General features: G+C 35.4%; 1 protein-coding gene across 3 annotated transcripts in view; it reads left to right on the top strand.

Moving 5' to 3' along the window:
• THSD7A (thrombospondin type 1 domain containing 7A) overlaps nt 1-20891 on the top strand; it is a 425464-nt gene that overhangs the window by 402209 nt on the left and 2364 nt on the right. For all 3 annotated transcript variants that reach the window (XM_088018343.1, XM_028119633.2, XM_088018342.1), the window contains 8 exons: nt 41-156; nt 3521-3638; nt 3882-4027; nt 4447-4621; nt 8727-8900; nt 16420-16515; nt 19312-19394; nt 19747-19957. In XM_088018343.1, the coding sequence (XP_087874469.1) occupies nt 41-156; nt 3521-3638; nt 3882-4027; nt 4447-4621; nt 8727-8900; nt 16420-16515; nt 19312-19394; nt 19747-19957 (1119 nt within the window). The remainder of the gene's footprint in view (nt 1-40; nt 157-3520; nt 3639-3881; nt 4028-4446; nt 4622-8726; nt 8901-16419; nt 16516-19311; nt 19395-19746; nt 19958-20891) is intronic.

Genomic DNA, 20891 nt, shown 5'->3' with positions numbered 1-20891 from the left:
TACATAGCCTTCTGTTCTGATGGGCTCCCTTTCCTTTCAGACTGGAGTACGTGCCAGTTGAGTGAGAAAGCAGTTTGTGGAAATGGCATTAAAACAAGGATGTTGGATTGTGTTCGAAGTGACGGCAAGTCAGTTGACCTGAAATATTGTGAAGAGGTGAGGGGATACCGTGTTATATCTCTGCGAGTAAAGTCTTCCCTAATAATTTCAATTCATGCTGAGCCAAGTGACCCGTGCTCAATGCAGCTCATTGCCAACAGATGTTTTTCTGCACTATTCAGAGGCTGCTAAGCACCCTCTTGAAAAGAAACACTGTCCAGCTACTGATTTCTACACATAATTTCCTGTGTTTTGTTCTGCTTGGAGCCCAAAGGTATGCTAATTAGCCATTTTGAAAGAAATGCTTGGGGAACAATAAGTAATCAAGGTGAATAAAGGCAATAAATCTTAATCAGACTACTCATCATCTTGTGTAATTTCATGTGAATTTTGTGTTGCCTGGGACACCTGCCAAGAGCCATCATTTATTCTCTCTGTTGCTAAACATTGATCATTTGTGGTTTGGTAGCAGATTTTGACATTAGGATCTAATATCCAGCTGTGAGAGTCTAAGTACTCAGGTCTGGATGAGAGTTTGAAATTCAAACAAAGGAATGAAGTCTGCCATTATATCTTTGAGGTACAGTGAATTGTAACTATTAATTCTCCAATTTATAAAAGTAATGTCATCATTTCTAAGTATGACCTTATGAAATGTGAGGAAACATAGTTGTTGGCCTTTCTTAGCTTTCATGAAGCTACACTTCATGTTGTAATGATTTTGTCTGACTTCCATACCAAATGGGTATTCACATTCCTGACAGGTTTTGACTCCTCCTGCATCTAAGCCCCACTGGGTTAAACATGAACCAAGATAAGCAGGAGCCTCCATAGATCTTGAACACATAGAGAGGAGCTTATGACCTCATTAGGGTTCAGTAGACATGGTGACCATAACTTCTATCTAAACATCTCAGGGGTTATACAAGCCCATGGTAAATTGTTCCAACTCCTGACAAAACTCAAAGAGGGAAATGTCTTAATCCATTTGATATCTTTATCATATGGCCCTAAGAACTTCGTTGTATTTGTCCATGGGAACGGAGCTCCCGAGTGTGCTAAAAACAAGTTGTTTACTTAATAAATTCCACTCACCACCATCCTCTAATTTAGTGAATTCGTACTTTAATTATAAATGTTATACTTGAATTAAGTTGCTTTTGAAACTAGTAACATCAAAGTAATGTAACCATTATAAAAAGAACATTAGTATTAATGAACATTATTATAGTCATATATTGGCTGGAGAGCTTTGATCTACTTCTAGTTGATTAATATATCTCCTTTTTTGCAAGTGTACATATAAATGTCCTCGTGGATCATAATGAAATCTACCATGAATTGCTGAGAGCTTTGTGAAAGCTAAACCCATATCATACAAAACCAATTAAAAAACATGACTATAGAAGAGAGGTATAAATAGAGTCCTTAATTTCTTAAATGAAATGTGAGTAAAACCCTGAGAAATAACTAATTTCAGTTATCCAGGAGCCTAGATAAATATACTCTTATGCATTAATACTATGTTTGAATACTGTGGTGACAATTAGGGATTCAAGTCATAACATTCTAGTAAACACTGTCTTTAGGGAGAATAGAGCTCTCTCTGCAGGAATTGGAATAAACAACTCATATCCCATTTTATCCATCCCTATGGATGCAGTAGTATTAAATAATAGCCCTGAGAAAAGCTAGCTATCTTTTTAATAATGGATTGATTGCCTACCTACTAATACATGTGCAAACCCTGCATTCAGCCCAACAGCAGTAGCTAACTCTTGCTGTGTCCCTAGCAGCCAAAAAGAAAATTGCCATTCCTACCCAACAAAGAGGACAATTAAGGTTAAACCCATCTAGCATTTATATAGCATTTTTTTCTTTGATGTTTTTCTTTATTCACTCAATACCCAGTAATTGGTTTCTCCTTTCCTATTCTTTGATCCCTGAACAGATCTTTCTTTTCATTTACTTAGACACATATGTTTAGACATATGAGAGAGCAAGAGAGAAAGGAAAAAAAAGAAGGGCACAATAAATGTTTAAGAAAAAAAGTACCAGAGGGTTAAATATCTTACTCCTGGATGCCCAGAAGATCTATACAGAGACATCCTTTTCAATTCTGTAGTAAAATGAGTCAGCAGGAGTTGACTTCTGTGATTCAAACCCTCTCTCCACAAAACTATTGTCTACCTTAAATGTTACACATCTTTTTTAGCATGTAATCACCTTAAGTGTCCTTTCTGCAACCTCCCATGACTTTAAGTGACTTTATGAGACTTTGATATGGTAAAAATGGTAAAAAATTTTGTGCCAAATTTGTGCCAAAAACTTGTCAAGTATTACTGGTTGAGAATATAATGGGAGCACCTGCAGAGGTATGTAGCCTGAAGCCATTGACCTGATCCTCTCCCAGTGGATAACTTAGAGCCAAGAGCTATACTTGAACCACAACACAAGATTTCAGGAAAATTTTCTTTTGCCGGCTTTTGCTATGTACATTAGACACTATAAACTTCTTTTCCATGCAGAAATAAAACAAGATCTTGAAAATTCCCAAGGATTACCCCTGCCCCCAAAATTGTACTCTCCTAACAAGCTCTTAAATATTGCTGTTTTCATGCTACTTTGTACCTTGGACTTTTTAACTGTTTGCATATACAGTCGATGAGTTTGAAATCTCCTATTTTAAAAGTAGAATGCTTAAGTAAGGAACTCCATGCCAATATAATGTCACAATATTAGTATCTGATGAGAGGCTAACCAAAATAAGTGAATGATGCTACAGTTAGCTGCTGAGATCAGTTTTAGAAAAGAAAACCTTTTTAAAAAAAAAATGTGTATATAAAATTTTCATAATCAAAAAATTCTAATGACCCATATTTCCTTTTGAAAGAGATAGCATACTTAACTAATATTTTATATTATTTCAATACATTATAATATTTAGTTGTCAAACGGTGATTTGTCTTTCAAACTTTTGCTTTGCAGTTTAACATGCACATGCGAAATAAATTTTTATCCCAAAGATACAACTATAGATCTATATATTGGTGATATATTTTTTTTAACTAATGGAAAGGAATCGTGCTTACACCTATTTGTTCCTTGTTTGGGGAAATTAGGCCAATTTGGAGACTAAAGCTACTTTGTTTCATGACTTATCTAAACCGTTCAACAGCGTTGAGTAAACGGGCTCCTCCACTCCTCCTGTGCCCTCTTCTCCCACTCTTCTGGGTTGAACCACTTTCTATTTTTAAGTTTGGGTGTTTGACCTCCAGGTACCTTTTTATTCTATTATGCATCTTGCTTTTTCTTCCTCTCCTCTCCACTAGTCTTCTTCTCTCCCTCCCTCCCTCCTTCTACCGCTACACCGAGCCAAGCTTCCAGGTCAGTACAAACACATCTGCCTCTCTCCTTTCAGCTTGGCCTGGAGAAGAACTGGCCGATGAACACATCGTGTGTGGTGGAATGCCCTGTCAACTGTCAGCTTTCCGACTGGTCTCCTTGGTCAGACTGTTCTCAAACATGTGGCCTCACAGGTTGGTTTGTACCTTCCTTAACATTAGACTCCTGGTCAAGGAACAGGAAATAAGATACCCCTCTTGCTTTAAGTCCTACCAGATAATCTTCAGAAAGGTTGAATCAGTGTCTTTCTCTTCAAACTGTCTGAGCCTTACTCGTTCCTCAGGGCTCCTCAGCAGAAGGATCTGTGATGCCCTCTCTCAAGACAGACTCTCACACAAATATGTCACTAGAGTTGCATCCCTTTGTATCTCTTTAAGGAAAAATGATCCGAAGGCGTACCGTGACCCAGCCCTTTCAGGGGGATGGACGGCCATGCCCTGCCTTGATGGAACAGTCCAAGCCTTGCCCAGTGAAGCCCTGTTACCAGTGGCAGTACGGCCAGTGGTCTCTATGCCAAGTGCAGGTAATCAGATCTCAAGAGGTTGTATAGAAATGTGTGTTTTTTTAATCTGTAGAGACTCGTTTTCAGAAATATTTTTCAGAGCTGACAGCATGTTTCCTCCTAAAGATTTTAGGTACCTTGCCATTTTGTAACTGTTTAATTAGTTTTGATAACAAGCAGTCCCTGTCCTGTGTTTTTAAAATCATTTGGAGACTGATTCATTTTAATGAAAATTTATTTGCCTGTCTTTGGCTAGAAAACAAATTGTTCATTGTATACTTTATAGCTAGTGTCCTATAGGACTTCTTCCCTAGGGTTACAAATGCTTCTTTAACTGCCCATAAATCAAAATCAGTCATGCAGAGATGACTGTAAGTGATGAGCTCGCTAATGAATTATTTTTTCTTTTCCTAATTAGTTATTTCTTCCTGTATTTCCAGGATGCCCAGTGTGGCGAAGGGACCAGAACAAGGAACATTTCCTGTGTAGTGAGTAATGGGTCAGCTGATGATTTCAGCAAAGTGGTGGATGAAGAATTCTGTACTGACATTGAACCCATCATAGATGGTAATAAAAAAATGGTTCTTGAGGAGACCTGCACCCAGCCTTGCCCAGGTAACAATACCAAAACAGAATTCATAGTTTGGTCATTTCTTACTAGCACCAGAGTTGAGAAGGAGTAGGTTCTAAGTTACATGTATAGTCTAAGTTAAGGCATGTCAACAAGTCTTCTCATTCAGTAGTATCTGTGCCAATAACCGGATACTGTAGTGTGGATGAAGGGGGTCTTGCCTTGTCACTGCCAACTAAGGGTGAAGTCTGGGTCTCCTATGTGGCCTCTGCTGACACCCACCCACCTGGAGTTTTAACACCTACAGGGGATGGCAGTTAAGGCCTTAGGCTCATGTTTGACAGGGCAAGTATGAAAGAGAATTTGCACCTATTTAGGATTTCCAGGAGAGAGAGAGAAGCAGCATCTAAACACATAATGGCTAAAGAAAGACTGAAGTCCTTATAAGGAAAGCTTACTCTGGGTCCTGAATAGAGTCAACAACAAATTCACACGTAGGCATATTGTACTTAAAACATAAAATGTAGGAAAATAACTAGTAATGCACCAAGAAAAGATTACCTGCAACTGCAGGCAATTAAAATTATAATAGAATTCTTGCTAGTTACAATGAAAGCCAAAAGACAAAGGAATATATATGCAAAGCATGATGGAAAATGGTCATGAACCTAAAATGCTATCCCCAGCTACACCATTCAAGAGTGAGAAAAAAATATTATGGAAGAAAATATTGAAAGAAATTATTCCAATTCAAAGTTAGACAAGGGGTTCATGCAGTAAAATGTGGAAAGCAAATATTATATATCAAGTAGTTTAGAAATAATTGGCAGACAGTGATAAGCTAATATTTAGGAATTTGGGCTTGCAGAGAACTTTAGGGTAGACAGAAGATCAAAATAAGTTCAATGTCAGGTATGAGCCTAAGGCTTTGAGAAAGATGGGGGCAACAGTTTATTATTAGTAGACCAGAAAAGAATAAGATTGGAAGTAAATTGCCTATAGTTTACCCTCAGTGAAAAGTTTTTATTCTCCCAATTTGCCTATAATTATAAGAAAAATATCAATCTCTTTAAGGAAGGTGTTATTTCAAACAAGATCCCCCCAAAATAAAAATGATTTGGGGAACAAATATTGGAGACAAAAATAAATCATACCTTTTTTATTTGGGTAGTTAAAATTTTAAAGATGGAGAACATATTTTCAAAAGTTTATTTTAATGGAATTAAGTCTCTAAACACTAAAAAGCTGACAAAACGGGTCGCTCATTCTCATTAATTTACTCATTCTTAGGTAAATTATTTGCGGTGATAATATTGGCAGTTTCTATAGTTTATCAAGATGAACTGAATAAAATTAAACAGAGCAGTAGATAAAACAACCCGATACTTTTAACTAAGTGCTAGACTTTGAGATCATCCCTCACTGTGCATATTCAACTGTAACAGTCTTTGTATATACAGATAGTTTCATCTACTTCAAATGAAAAAAGATCTTTTTAAAAAATCTTTAAAAATTGCTTTCTAGACCTAGGCTAAGTGTTGCTTCTTAGACATTCCCACACCTGCTAATAATAACCTATTCCCGATCCAGCAATTCCCCTCTTCATTTCCTGCCCTCCCCCCCAGATTTCCTGGCCTGATTTCAGTCTAGATATCACACACAATTGAACTTAATAAAATAATTTTGCTCCACAACAGACTGAGGTTGAGGCTGTGGCAGCAGGTAATAAGGGCTGTGGGCAGAGCCCAGGACTGAAACTTTGGGCTTTGATGTGCCAAATGGCCACATAGTCAATGAAAGGTGACCAAAGCTAAAAGGTGGTAAGGCCTATCTCTTCTAAAGCCAAATCTCCAGCGCCATTAATGGGATTATTGTGATACCCACAACACGGAGCAGCACTGGCCTCCTTGCCAGGCAACAGGGTCTACTTCCCTGTTGAGTTTCTCCTACTTGTTTTCATTATACTTCCTGCAGCATGATCGCCCCTTCCTTTGACTATTATTAAGTGTTACTGGGGCTTGGGCTCCAGGCTCAAGATTGGAGATACACTGAGAGACAATTATAGACTGTCCCCATTGAGTTTACCTTCTAATGGAAGAGACAGTTGCTAATCTAATAGTAACGTAAGTGAACACAAGATTGAAGTCTGTCCTAAGTAACCCGAAGGAAAGGAAGATCTCATAATAACATCAAACAGGGCAAACACACCATTCTAATTAAAGTAATTATAAATCCAGGAGGAGGCTGCTCTTCTTTTATAAATTACAATCTATGCATCTCCATTCCTCTCTCGCCACTTTTCTCCAGTAATGGGTTTTAAAAGTTAGCAATATAGGAGTTACTAAGCTTTAAAGAGCAAAGTACTAAAGTAGGGACGTGCATTTCATACACTTGTCCTATCTTTTGCAGGCATAGTATAGTTTATTATTACAATGGTTTAGATGGTCAAAATATAAAAGTATGTTTAGTACAAGCTAATGTCATACTCTCATTTGCTGTTATTAAATCTTTGAAGCCTGACCTGGATTCTTTATTAAAAGATTAAGCTCTGTTGTAAAATACACTATGTCAGGTGCTATAAGCACAGAACTAGAGCCTACTAGTACAAAAGGTATTATTTCCATGTAGTCTGCAATTACTGAGGTACAGTTATTACCTTTATCTTGAGAGGACTGTTTAAAAGTTTAATAGTTTCTCCTGCATAATTAAAAACTAAGCAACCCAAAAGTATTTAAACATGCTTCCTAATTTTTCTTTAACACTTCTAAAATTTACTAGAATTTTCTGAACTTCAGGATGACACTGAATATTAACAACATACTATAATAAAGGTCCACAAAAATCATTTTACTATTATACATCTATTAGTCAATAATTCATGTCTGACCAAGATTTCTTAATTATAGCATAAGACATGTTTTCATTAATCAGATCTCCAGGCAACTTTGTGCTAATATTAAGATATCTTCAGCACAATGTAAGGCAATATGAATTATGAATGTGGTATGGCTAGAATAATTAAAATAAGAATCCATATGGATTTGTGTCTGTCATAATTTATTGTATCCTCTGAGCAGTATCACCGGTCAGTCCTGAAGAATGGATGGGCATATGGGAAAGATATTTTAATTCTTCCCTATTCTCATGATGGTTGAAGATGTTGAACACATGATACACCAGGGTCCAGCAATTTCAATCCTAGGTATTCACCCAGTAGAAATGCACACCTAAGTTCAAAGACTCATACTAAAATGTTCACAACAGTATTCATAACAAAAAATTTACAACTCTCCATCCACATGCCCATCACTAGAATGGATATCTAAATTGCGATACCTTCATATAGTAGAATACAGTACAGCAGTAAGAATGATCAAAGTGGAACTACGTAAATACATGTGGATCTTGCAAACATAATCGAGTGAAATATTTTTTAAAGATGCGTATGGTATAATTCCATGTATAACACAAGAACGGTTTCTGAAATTCTGAGAATGCTCTGTTGCTTGATTTGAGCATTGGATGCACGGTTATATAATCAGATTGTGAAAATTCCAACATTTGTAATATGTGCTCATTTTTTCATGTATATTATTCAATAAGTAATTGAAAAAAAAGTTGATTGAAGCTGTAGATCAAATTACAAGCATTATTGCCCCTACTCCAGTTGCTCAGTTGGCTGTCTCACCTCCACACCCCTGGCCAGAAATAGAAGAAAAAAAAAAAGTATAAATGCCAGTTGTCTCAGTCTTGGAGTTCAAGTTCTTTTGAAATCATGTATACCTACAAGATAAATTTTATGTATATTTAGATTTTCATTGATACTAGCAAGAACTTAATAAGTCCTTTAAACATAATGACAAGAGTGGTGGTAGGCTTTCATCAACTATTCTGTCTTTTAAGAGGAACTGAATTACAAGGAACAAGCTCCTTCCAGCCATAGTCAATACCCAATAACATCCACTCCAAAAATAACATTAATACACACTTGTAAACTACGTATAAACTTGCAAATATTAAATACTTATTTTGTAAGTATGTTTTTTGGTATGCTAGTCTTACCTTTCCCAGTGAGGTGAAGAAATAAAATTACTATATGGCTGGCCACTGTTTATGGGTATGTACAAACTACACACCTGTGTTTTGCAGGTGACTGTTATCTGAAGGACTGGTCTTCATGGAGTCTGTGTCAGCTAACCTGTGTGAATGGTGAAGACTTAGGCTTTGGTGGAATACAGGTCCGTTCCAGAGCTGTGATTATACAGGAACTAGAAAATCAACATCTGTGCCCAGAGCAAGTGTTAGAAACAAAATCATGTAATGGTGAGTGCTACAATTCATGAAATCTTTTCGATTTAGTTTTATGTTGATAGAAGATACAGAATTTTCTGTTCAATAAGTAATTTGCTAAGATCTCGCTTAAGACTGAGAATGAAGAGTATGATTCTGAATTTTAAAAAATTTATAAGAAAAATCTTTACCCTTCATAAATTAGATAAGAAATGTAAGAAATGTTTGTTTTATGAGCTACAGAAGACTGAGCTAACTAAGAGCACATTATGTGTACACCCAGGACGAAATCTAACAATATCCTTTATTTAAATCAAAGGAAACAAAAATCCACAGCCAAGTGAGAGGTTTTACTATATTCTTAGAAATTGATAAATCAAAATATTGGTAAGAATTTGACCTAGGTGTTATGACCATACATGTTTACAGGTTTGTGTGTGTATGTACATGCACATATAGAGCCACACAATACATGACATTTCCAAGAACCACAGAGCATTAAAAATAGTTTGGGAACACAGAGGCAGTCTAAATGAAAATGAAAGAATTTATAGGGTCAACAAACAACCCTCTCCTTCCTGCTTGTGTTTTGAAACAATTAGGGAGTAGGACATTTAATAGCAAATAGGAGTCAAAATATTACTGTTATGACTGAAAAGTTGGAGGAGAGAGCTCAGAATGTGAAGGAAGAATGCTTAAAGTAAAAGCCAAATGGGCTAGATGACTTAAGAATTAGGTAGAATTATCTGCCTTGTCAGTTCAATCTTTCCAAATTTACCAACCAGATAAATCATTCCATAATGTCCTAGGACAGTGTAGGTAATGAAAATGAAATAAATCCCAAAGAAAGGTTTGTTCAACCCAAAATGACAAAATTAGAAATAACAACAATTAGAAAGAAATCTCCCCATGCACACACATCAGTAAAAACTAAAAACCACACTTCTAGGGCATTACATATCAAATGGTACATAGGAGGTAATGAAAATGAAATAAATCCCAAGGAAAGGTTTGTTCAACCCAAAATGACAAAATTAGAAATAACAATTAAAAAGAAATCTCCCCATGCACACACATCAGTAAAAACTAAAAACCCACTTCTAGGGCATTACATATCAAATGGTACATAGGAGGCAGCACAGAAGTACTTAGGAGAGAACTTAAAGCCTTAAACGCCTAAATAGGAGGGAGAAACGTTGAAAATGAGCTAAGCATTAAACTCGAGATTTTTTTTAAAAAGATAAAGTAGAATGTAACTAATACAGATAAATATAAATTGTTAATGATTAGAAAAGATAATCAACAACCAATAGTTGACCAAAACTAAATAGACCACCTCCTGGGGCAAAAATGGAAGAGGAAAAAAAAGCAAAAGCAATACTACAACAAATAGAGTTTGAAAATATATTTTTGAATATATTTTGCTAATAGAAACACTTCAAGATAATCTAGGATATTATAATTTATACCAAGAGTAATTGAGAATCTACACTATGGATTCTATAACTATTAAAAACTCAAATTTATCAAATATTTACTGACACATGAAACAAACTAGAACCTAAATGGCTTTGAGATTTACCAGAATTTAAAGAAACAAACAACTCCCTTTTATGTGAAATCTTAAAAAATAAAGTTAAGTGGGAAAAAAAGATGAGGAAAATCCCTCCAGCTCTACAAAAGTATAACCCTGACAGTAAAATCAGCCAATAAAGTCGCCAATGAAAATAGATTAGATGTCAAAATCATTAAAGATTATCTAACCAAATAATTAATATCATGACTAATTGATATTTTTAGAAGTACAAAGATGCCTAAATATTAGAAAAAATAATGTAAGTCATCACAGTAATAGGAAAAAAAGGCATATGATTTTTAAGTATATGTTAAAAAGATGTTTATAGAATGCAACACTAATTTACAATAAAAACTTCCCAACATAACTTGAACTAGAAGGAAATCACTTTACCTGATGAATGATATCTACCAAAACAAAGAGCATACATCATAATATTAGGGGAAACATAAGACACATTCCCTTGCAATCAGTAACAAAGCAAGGATGCTCACTGGGGCTACTTCTTTTCAGCCTAGTAAAGAAGGTTCTAGCCAAAGTATAACCAGAAGCTTAATAGTTGAAAACAAAGAAATAATCATTCACGTTACTATATGATGTTCACATTAAAAATTTTAACAAACAAAATAGATAAAAATCATGATTAGCTCAATAGATACCAAAAGGAATTTGACAAAATATAACATCCATTTGTGATAAAAATTCACCAGGTGGGTCTCAACATAGCAAAGGCCATCTTTGACAAACCCACAGCTAACATTATTATACTCCGTGGACAAGCTCATAATTGTTCATCATTAAGAACAGAAGTGCCACAAGGATGTTATCCTCCCTCACCACTTTTAGTCAATGTACTACTGGAAATCCTAGCCATAGCAATCAGACAATAAAAAAAAAAAAAATGTAAAGCATCCAAGTTGGTAGGGAAGATTATAACTATCACTGCTTACAGATGATGTGATATTATACACAGAAAATCCTCCCCCCAAAAAACTATTAGAATAAATGAATTATGTTAAGTTGCAGGATACAAAACTGATATATAGAAACATATTTCTATACACTAATAAGAAAATAGCAGAAGGAAAAAGAAACTCCATTTACACTTGTACCAAGAATAAAATAATTGGAAATAAACTTAACCAAGGAAGTGAAAGACTATACACTGAAAACGATAAGGCATTGAGAAGAGAAATTAAAGGCTACATAAGAAATGAAAAGATAGATCGTGTTCATGGATTGGAAGAATATTAAAATGTTTATACTACCCAAAGTAATCTATTGATTAAATATAACCCCTACTGAAGTACCAATAATATTAATCCTAAGATTTATATGGAATCACAAAAGACTGAACAGCCAAAGCAATCTTAAGAAAGAGCAACAAAACTGGAAGTAGCACAATCTCAGATGTCAAACTCTACTACAAAGCTTAGAGTAATCAAAATAGTATGAAATTGGCACAAAAATAGACACCTAGATCAGTAGAACAGAATATAGAGCCCAGAAACAAACCCACACATACATGATCAATTAAATCCATCACAAGAGAGGCAAGAAGATACAATAGGGGAAAGACAGTCTCTTCAATAAATGGTACTGGGAAGACTGGACAGTTACATGTGAAAGATAAAACTGGATCGCTTTCTTATGCCACACACAAAAATAAGCTCAAAATGGACTAAGACCTAAATATAATACCTGAAACCATAAAAATCCTAGAAGAAAACATAGGCGAGTGCCCAAGTGGCTCAGTTGGTCAAGCGTCTGCCTTCGGCTCAGGTCATGATCCCAGGGTCCTGGGATCAAGTTCCATGTCAGGCTCCTTGCTCAGTGGGAACCCTGCTTTTCCCTCTGCCTGCCGCTCCCCCCCACTTATGCTCTTCTTCTCACTCTCTTGCTCTGACAAATAAATAAAATCTAAAAAAAAAAAAAAAAAAAACAACATAGGCAGTAATTTCTTTAACATTGGCCTTAGCAACATTTTTCGAGATATGGCTTCTCAGGCAAGAGAAACAAAAGCAGAAATAAAACTATCAGGACTACACCAAAATAAAAAGCTTTTGCAGGAAGGAAACCAACAACAGGGTAACCTATTGAATGGGAGAAGATATTTGCAAATGATATATCCAATAATGGGTTAATATCCAGAATATATAAAGAACTTACACAACTCAATACAAAGTCTAATGAAAAAATGGGCAGAGTACCTGTATAGACATTTTTCCAAGGAAGGTAACAGATTGCCAAAAAACACACGAAAAGATGCTCAAAAATCACTAGTCATCAGGGAAATGCAAGTCAAAACCACAATGAGAATTTCCTCACACCAGTCAGGATGGCTAATTTCAAAAAGACAAGAAAGTGTTGGCAAAGATGTGGAGAATGGGAACCCATGTGAATTCTTGGCAGGAACCTAAATTGGTGCAGCCACTGTGGTGAACAGTATGGAGGTTCCTCAAAGAATTAAAACTACCATATGACTCAGTAATTCCACTTCTGGGTATTTACCCAAGTAAAAGAAAAAAAAACACTAATTTTAAAAAATATGCACCCCATGTTTATTATAGCATTATTTACAATAGCCAAGATATAAAAGCAAGTTAAATGTCCACCAATAAATGAATGGATAAAAATGTGGTATATGTATACATATATACCATATTCCATTACTCAGCCGTGCAAAAGAATGTCATCTTGCCATTTGAGACAACATGGATGAACCTAGAGGGTATTATGATAAGTGAAATCAGACAAAGACAAATACCATATGATTTCCCTCATATGTGGAACCTAAAAAACAAAATGAACAAAACAGAAACAGACTCATAAGTACAGGGAACAAACTAGTGGTTGCCAGAGTGGGGGATAAGTGAAATTTATGAAGGGGATCAAGAGGTACAAATTTCCAATTAACAGTGTAAATAAGTCACAGGGATGAAAAGTTTATCACGGGTAATGTAGTCAGTAAGATTGTAATAATTTTGTATGGTGACAGATGGTAACTACGATTACGGTGAGTGTTTTGTAATATCTGTAATTGTTGAAACACTATGTTATATATCTGGAAATAATACTTTGTCAACTATACTTGAATAAAAAATTAAAAATCTTTTACCAGTAAGACTCAATTATAAAATTTAATTAGAAAAAAATTGAATCAAAATAAAACTATAAGTAGAAATATATTTAACAGAAATGATGTAAGATATGTATAGAAAGTAAATGAAATCTTATTTAAGCATATAAATAACTAAAACATTAGTAAAATAGGCATGTTCGTGGATAAGCTTCAATATCATTACATCTCAATTTTATACCAATTTATATAAATTCCCTGTAATTTGAACCGATTTTTAAATGATCTGAGAAATTGATCCTAAAATTCATATGGAGAGGTTGAAGACCAAGAAGATCACAGAATTACTAAAGCTCAGAATTTCAAGAAGAAAAAAATGGGAGAGGAGGTCAAGGGACTTACATGGCTTTATTCAAGATTTACTCTATAGCATTAATAATTTAAGAAGAGTGACTGGTCAACAATAAAGCAATTAGACTAATGAAACAATCTCAGGAACAAATTCTCATATATAGGTACATAACAGAAGTGAAAGTCAGTAGGGTAATGGGTGGGTAAATAATGTTGCAATAATTTGTTATCCATATAATGTTTTTAAGATTATCTTGTGGCTCACACCATACACAAAACTGATAAATTAATAAACTAAATTATAGACCCAAAGGTGAAGAGCATAACTGTAAAACATTTAAAGAAAATATAGGAGAATATCATTATGAACTCAAGATAAGAATTTCCAAAATATGACATGAGAAGCACAAAAATGAGAAAGATGAAAAATTAAATCTTCTACATAGTAATAGATCATAAACAAGGTTAACAGAGAAGCCACAGGCTTAGAAAAGATATTTGTGAAGTCAACTAATTTCCAAGGATTAGTATTCTAGAACAACAATTAGTATCTAGGACAATTTTAAAACTCCAAGAGTATAAAATTGATCCAATTTTATTTTTATTTTATTTTATTTATTTATTTGACAGAGAGAGAGAGCACAAGAAGGCAGAGCAGCAAGCAGGGAGCCCGATTCGGGGCTGGATCCCTGACCCAAAGGCAGATGCTTAACCAACTGACCACCCACGCACCCCTAAAATTGATTCAATTTTGTATTCTCAAAATTGAGGACCCAAAATTTTCTTTTGTGAGTTATATATACATAAAAATTTATATTAAAAAATAAATAACCACAAACCAATTTTATGTAACAGTAACAGTACTTCCTGAAAAATAACTACTCTGCAAACAAAACCAATAACTTCTTTGACAAGCACTGTCCTGTTTTACATTTTTGCAAATCTATAATATCTGCCTTAAAGGAAGACAGCTGGATTCTCTTCTGTTTCTGCACTCAATCTGTTGCAATCTTAGTTGATGTATATGAAGAAAATCCAGCTCTACTCACACAGATGTGTAGTTGAAATACATACACACACACACTCTCTCTCTCTCTCTCTCTCTCTCTCTCTCTGAAAGAATGTCAAAGTCTCCCAGGTTCTCTGGACCATACTTTGAGAACTGCTATTCTAGAGTAAATAATTCCCACAATTCAATAAGAAAAGGTATAGATTTCAGTAGGATAAAAAATGGCCACTAGATATAAAGAAGCAACACTCAGAAGAGGAAGTCTAAATGCTCCAAAACATTTGTTACTCTTTAATAGCATTAATAGAGAACTACAATTTAAAATGACGATACAGCTTCCACACCCAACAAAATAACCAAAAATTTTAAATCTTGCAATTATAAATGTTCGTGAAGGCTGAAGCAACAATGATCCTTATTCACTGCTGGTGGATATGTAGGTTGTCACTTTTTGGAGGAAAAAAAAAAGTTAGATTTAGTAAAGTTTCAGCCATCCCTATGGAGATACCCGGCAGTTTGTCTTCTAGATATTTACCTTAAAGAAGCATGAAGAGACTTGCACAAGGTTGACCACTGAGACATTGCTCTAACAGCAAAAACTGAAAACAACCTAAAAGGCCATCCAGAGAGGAAATACCAAAAAAAAAAAAAAAAATTGTGGAGTTTAGTACAGTGGAATTCTATATAGCAGTTAAATGTACTATAGCTACATTTAGGAAAAACCACATAGAAATATTTCATCTGTATAATACTTACATTTCAGAATGATAGACTATGATACTTTTTAAAATTTTTAATAATATGGTTGACCCTTGAACAACAGAGGTTTGAATTGCCCAGGTCCACTTACAGGAGAGTTGTTTTTTTTTTTTTTAAATAAATACAGTACAAAGGCGCCTGGGTGGCTCAGTTAAGCATCTGCCTTTGGCTCAGGTCATGATCCCAGGGTCCCGGGTTCGAGTCCTCCATCGGGCTCCTTGCTCAGTGGGAAGCCTGCTTCTCCCTCTGCCCCTCCCCCTGCTCATGTTCTGACAAATAAAATCTTTAAAAACTAATAATATGAATACAGTACAAAATATTTTCTCCTCCTTGTGGTTTTCTTGGTAACATTTTTCTAGCTTACTTTATTATAAGTCTATAGTATAGAACATACATTTTGTGTTATCAAGTAAAGCTTCTGGTCAACAGTAAGATGTTAGTATTTAAGTTTTGGGAGAGTCAAAAGGTATACACAGATTTTAGACTGCAGAGGGGTACATGCCCCTAATCCCCGTGTTGTTCAAGGTTCAACTGTACTGTATTATCATTAAAAGAATAAAAACTGTGGCAAATAAATAGGATTTAGGAATAGATCAGAAATTTTATAACATTTTATAACATATGGCAATTTCAGGACAATAAATTAACATTTGAATCATTTTTGAGATGGACTTACCACTTCGACAATTGTTTATAAATATTTTCTTAATATTCTTTCCCCATGATTGTCCTTCTAGACAGCAGAATGCTTCTGTTCATGTTTATTGTGTCTCTGCAGATGGACAGTGTTATGAGTATAAATGGATGGCCAGTGCTTGGAAGGGTTCTTCCCGAACAGTCTGGTGTCAGCGGTCAGATGGTATAAATGTAACAGGTAAACTTCCAATTTCTCTGTTTTTGTTTGTTTTGCAAGTCTTCCTGTAATACACATGCAGGTGGTTAAAGAAAATAATTAAGAAAACAAAGATTCTTTCAGTATTCAGCAGATGGTTGGGATTTAGTACCTAGGCTGTTATAACTAACCAGTGACTATTTTGTTTTTTATTATTTCGATTAAATTCTCCCTCATCCAGCCATTTTAGACAATGTTGCTAGAATCTAGTTAAAATATTACCTAATTCCAATAAATTATAATTTTCAGATTGTCTTCCCTAGAAATTTTATATGTGAATAACTCACCACATGCTTAAAAAAAATCAGTATTTTGTGGACTATATTTCTGTACCTTAAAAATAATATACGCTAAACCAAAAATATTACCAAGTGAATATAATTCTACAAATCCAAATATCTTGCTTGAATTCAGAAATCTATGATTCAGTTTTGTATTAATAGGTAAGATCTACTGGCAAATCTCAAGCCCAGAGCATCTGGGCAGCTAACCTACTCTGTCCACTCTGTCCCCACTCAAAAATTATATATTCAAAGAAGAAATCCAAATGAAAAACTTTTCTAAAGTGTCCTTTGACCCAAATATACCAAAGAGCTTCTCTAATCTGTGATTACTAAAAGTTTCCTTATCTGAACCCAGTAAATGCAAGGGTGGAAGGACCCCATGAAGTGGAGAGAAACTTGGCTCCAGATACGTAAACTTGCAAATTTCCTAGAAAGAAACCAAGGTTGGAACCAGAACCTAAACCTTAAACATATGACCCAAAGATCTAATGTCTCTCCTTTAACATTTTTATAGATTAATCTATAGGATACTTCATAGTGTATCAGTAACATGAGTTTTGAGAGTTAGCTACTCCGGGGGACCTGCTGATTTACTGCCATTGTTTTGAGCCTGTGGCAGAGATCAAAAGTAATGAGCATTTGGGTGCCTATTAGTAATGTCCATTTATAAATTTAGCTGTAATATATACAGTAAGATAACAGGAACAGAGATCAATATGCTTTTTGGAAAGCATCAATTTTTATATTAAATTTTAAATTTCCTGGATTTATTTAAACCTAATTACTTATTTCCTCCCTATGAAAGCTGGAACAGGATATCAAATTATATTCTTGTGAAGGTAAGATTTTATACATGAGAAATCTGTATCAAGAAACCATATATAGCAACTCCCAGTGGACACATATATAACAAAGAAGAGATACCTACCAGGAAACCCTTTGCTCTCTCACAGTATTATCTACTGGGCGGGGGTGGGGGGTGGGGGGGGTTGAAATCTCTTCCAACCACACCACTGCAAGAGGCCTAAGGGGAGAAAGAGCCTTATGAAGGGAAGCATACATTTTCTGAATTTGAAGGCGCTTATAGAGATGGTCCATTCAACTCAAGTGTTGAAAATGAAGGTCTACATTCTTGAAACTATTCAGAGGGAACGTTGCAGTTGCCCCAGAGGGTCCTGTTATTTTCAGGTCTTTTTTTCCTCCCCAAATATGGATGCAAGTAATATTTGTCTGCCATTTCTTCTATATGTTAAAAATCTCTTTTCCCACTAAAATTGGGGATATTCCCCAAGGCAAAGGTAAGTCAAATTTTAAAAGGCTTACCTGTAGAAATCATGTGTTCACCTTCTTTTTAATCCATTAAAGTACCCAGTGTTTTTCTAATACTTTCTCTGAAACCAAAAAGGCCAATGTGTAAATGATTTGTGATAAACTCTATATGCATTCTTCTTCTTTTAGGAGAGACGAGATTCTTTATGAGAAATAGACAAGCATGTAAAGTATATTACCTATCTTGATCGATTGCTTTAATTTTATGAAGTTGTCCTTATTAGAAATCAAGATGTTTTCCTTTTTGTTCATGTGTTTCATGATAATAACTTCAATATGGCCTTTTAACTGCAATTGCCTTGCAATGACTAACTGCTTTTCTATCATAATTTTTTGATGAATAGTTTATATTATTAAGATAAGGCAAAGAATTAACAAGAGGATCTTTGATTAAATTCCAGAGGATCATCAATTCCATAAATAAAGGAAAAACTTTGCTTTCCTAAAATCCTATTCAACTGAGCAAGTATGGTTTGAAACTCTAAGTTCCCTGCACATCACCAGTATTGTTTCTCTAGGACATCTATTCTCATCTTAAAACCTCACTTGTAACAACTTAGGTACACTTGGTACTATACCTGAAAAGAAGAGAAGAAAAACCAGAGAGCTGCAATGTCGAGTTAAACAATAATGCAAATACATCACTTAGCAGCTACAAAAATCCTGAACTGGCAGGAATAGGGATTTCCTCCAAGAACTATGTATGCATTATTTTAAAAAAAAGTACATTTATGTGGTAGTCACATAAATTAAAGAAACATCTCAAGGGACATGAGAACTGTTTCTTTGGCCAAAAAAAAAATTTAACTTTAAAGGAAAATTCAATCTGCTTTTTAATGTGGGACTGGGCCCATAGTGGGGGCTGGGGACCATGACAGAAATAGCCTGTGTGCACTTAGTGTTTTCAAAGTGGCAGCTATACAAACACTGCTTGTGGAGCACCTGCCGAGTGCCAGGCACTGTGCTATCTCCTCTGAGTAAGAAGGGCCTCAAGTTCCGGTATGAAGTGGTCAAGGTTAACCAAGTATGTCACAGTCAGTCGCCCTCAGAAAAATCCATGGGGGTTCCCAGAGTAGTTCAGGATTCAAAGACAAGTCTATACAACACAGTATTTCTATCATTGCAAGAGATGCTACTTGTCAATATATGATTTTCTGTTCTGCAGGGGGCTGCTTGGTGGTGCGCCAGCCTGATGCTGACAGGTCTTGTAACCCACCGTGTAGTCAACCCCACTCGTACTGTAGTGAGGTATGTGTGACTTCATTAGGAAAGACAAGCCAGCTGCATTATTTGTCATCTCTTAAAAAGTCCACTCCCTCCTCCCTCTCCCCCCACCCCCCCAGAAAAAGCATGTCTTGGGGCCTAAAGATTTCTAGACCTCTCCTTTTGTCGATATAAACAATTCTGAATGTGCTTATTTCTACTGTTAAAATAATTTGTGAACAGTACAAAAAGTGTGCTCTTTTTTATGTAGCTAAGACAGAAATTACATATAGTAAAGTCCCAAAACAGTACTTCCTTAAAGCCTTCTCTTCAAGTCAGATCTATTATGCTCTCATCACCTTCTATGTATAGTAGAAATCCTCTTGTTCTCCTGCAGATGAGGACATGCAGTTGTGAAGAAGGGTACACTGAAGTCATGTCTTCTAACAGTACTCTTGAGCAGTGCACACTTATCCCCGTGGTGGTGATACCCACTGTGGAGGACAAAAGAGGAGATGTGAAAACCAGTCGGGCAGTACATCCAACCCAATCCTCCAGTAACCCAACAGGACGGGGAAGGACCTGGTTTCTACAGCCATTTGGGCCAGGTGAAGTGACTAGACAGTGTTGATGTAGAATCCTTTAGTTATACAGTTAACCAATGTCAAAGGGTTAAAATGAGCAAGCATTTTCACATGAGTCATCTGTACTTATTTATTCTGATATTGCCATATAGCAAATGTTTTTACTATTATGAAAAAAGCATTCATGCTCAAAGTTCAGAGAAATGAAATTAATTTCCTCTTAGAAAAAAAATTAGGATATTAGTTATTTTGATCTCAGACCTAAATTTGCAAGTATAATTATGCTTCTATTGAACAAAGAACTCTAACAATGAAATATTAATTAGGAATAAAGTATATTGTCATTCAGAACTGAAACAAAACTCTAAAGACATTCAAGAATTTTTCATTTGACCATAGACTGGTAACAATTTAAACCTAAAATAGGAACACCAGTAATGCAGTGCTGTGCTCAGGGGTACTTGGTAGCCAGCCCAATTTCTATCGGCCCCTAGATTTGATAAACTCAAATAATAAGAATCTGTACTAGCACCAGATACAGAAGGGCAAGTATGGAGCCTTCCTGTCTAGATGGGATGATTTAAATTTGGAGACTGACCAGACCCTTGTCATACTAAGCAGACATCCTTAATGTGTCTAGTAATGGACTTGAAGCCAAGACAGGGAAAAGCTTGAAGGCCTAATACAATGCTATCCCTACCCCGCACACGTTCTCTCCCTAGTTGGAATAAACTATATGCTTATTTCTGGAACTAAAGCTGGTGCTTAAAATTGTGCTGCAAGGGCTATAAGGTAGCTAAGATCATGGTGGCTTTTCTCACACCAACAGAGATTACTAGTTAATGACCAAAGGAAATCTCTAGGCAAAGCCAGACATAGTCTACTTTACAGTTGTTAGAAATATGAGAAAAGAAGGAGTCTGCATAGCACATCTCTATTTCTAATGCTTTAAGTCAAA

The sequence above is a fragment of the Eumetopias jubatus genome, unplaced genomic scaffold, assembly GCF_037043125.1.
Source record: "Eumetopias jubatus isolate StellerSeaLion01/CBP00866 unplaced genomic scaffold, mEumJub1_p1.0 scaffold_14, whole genome shotgun sequence".
NCBI classification, from domain to species: Eukaryota; Metazoa; Chordata; class Mammalia; order Carnivora; family Otariidae; genus Eumetopias; species Eumetopias jubatus.
This window is presented reverse-complemented; position numbering and strand designations above follow the sequence as displayed.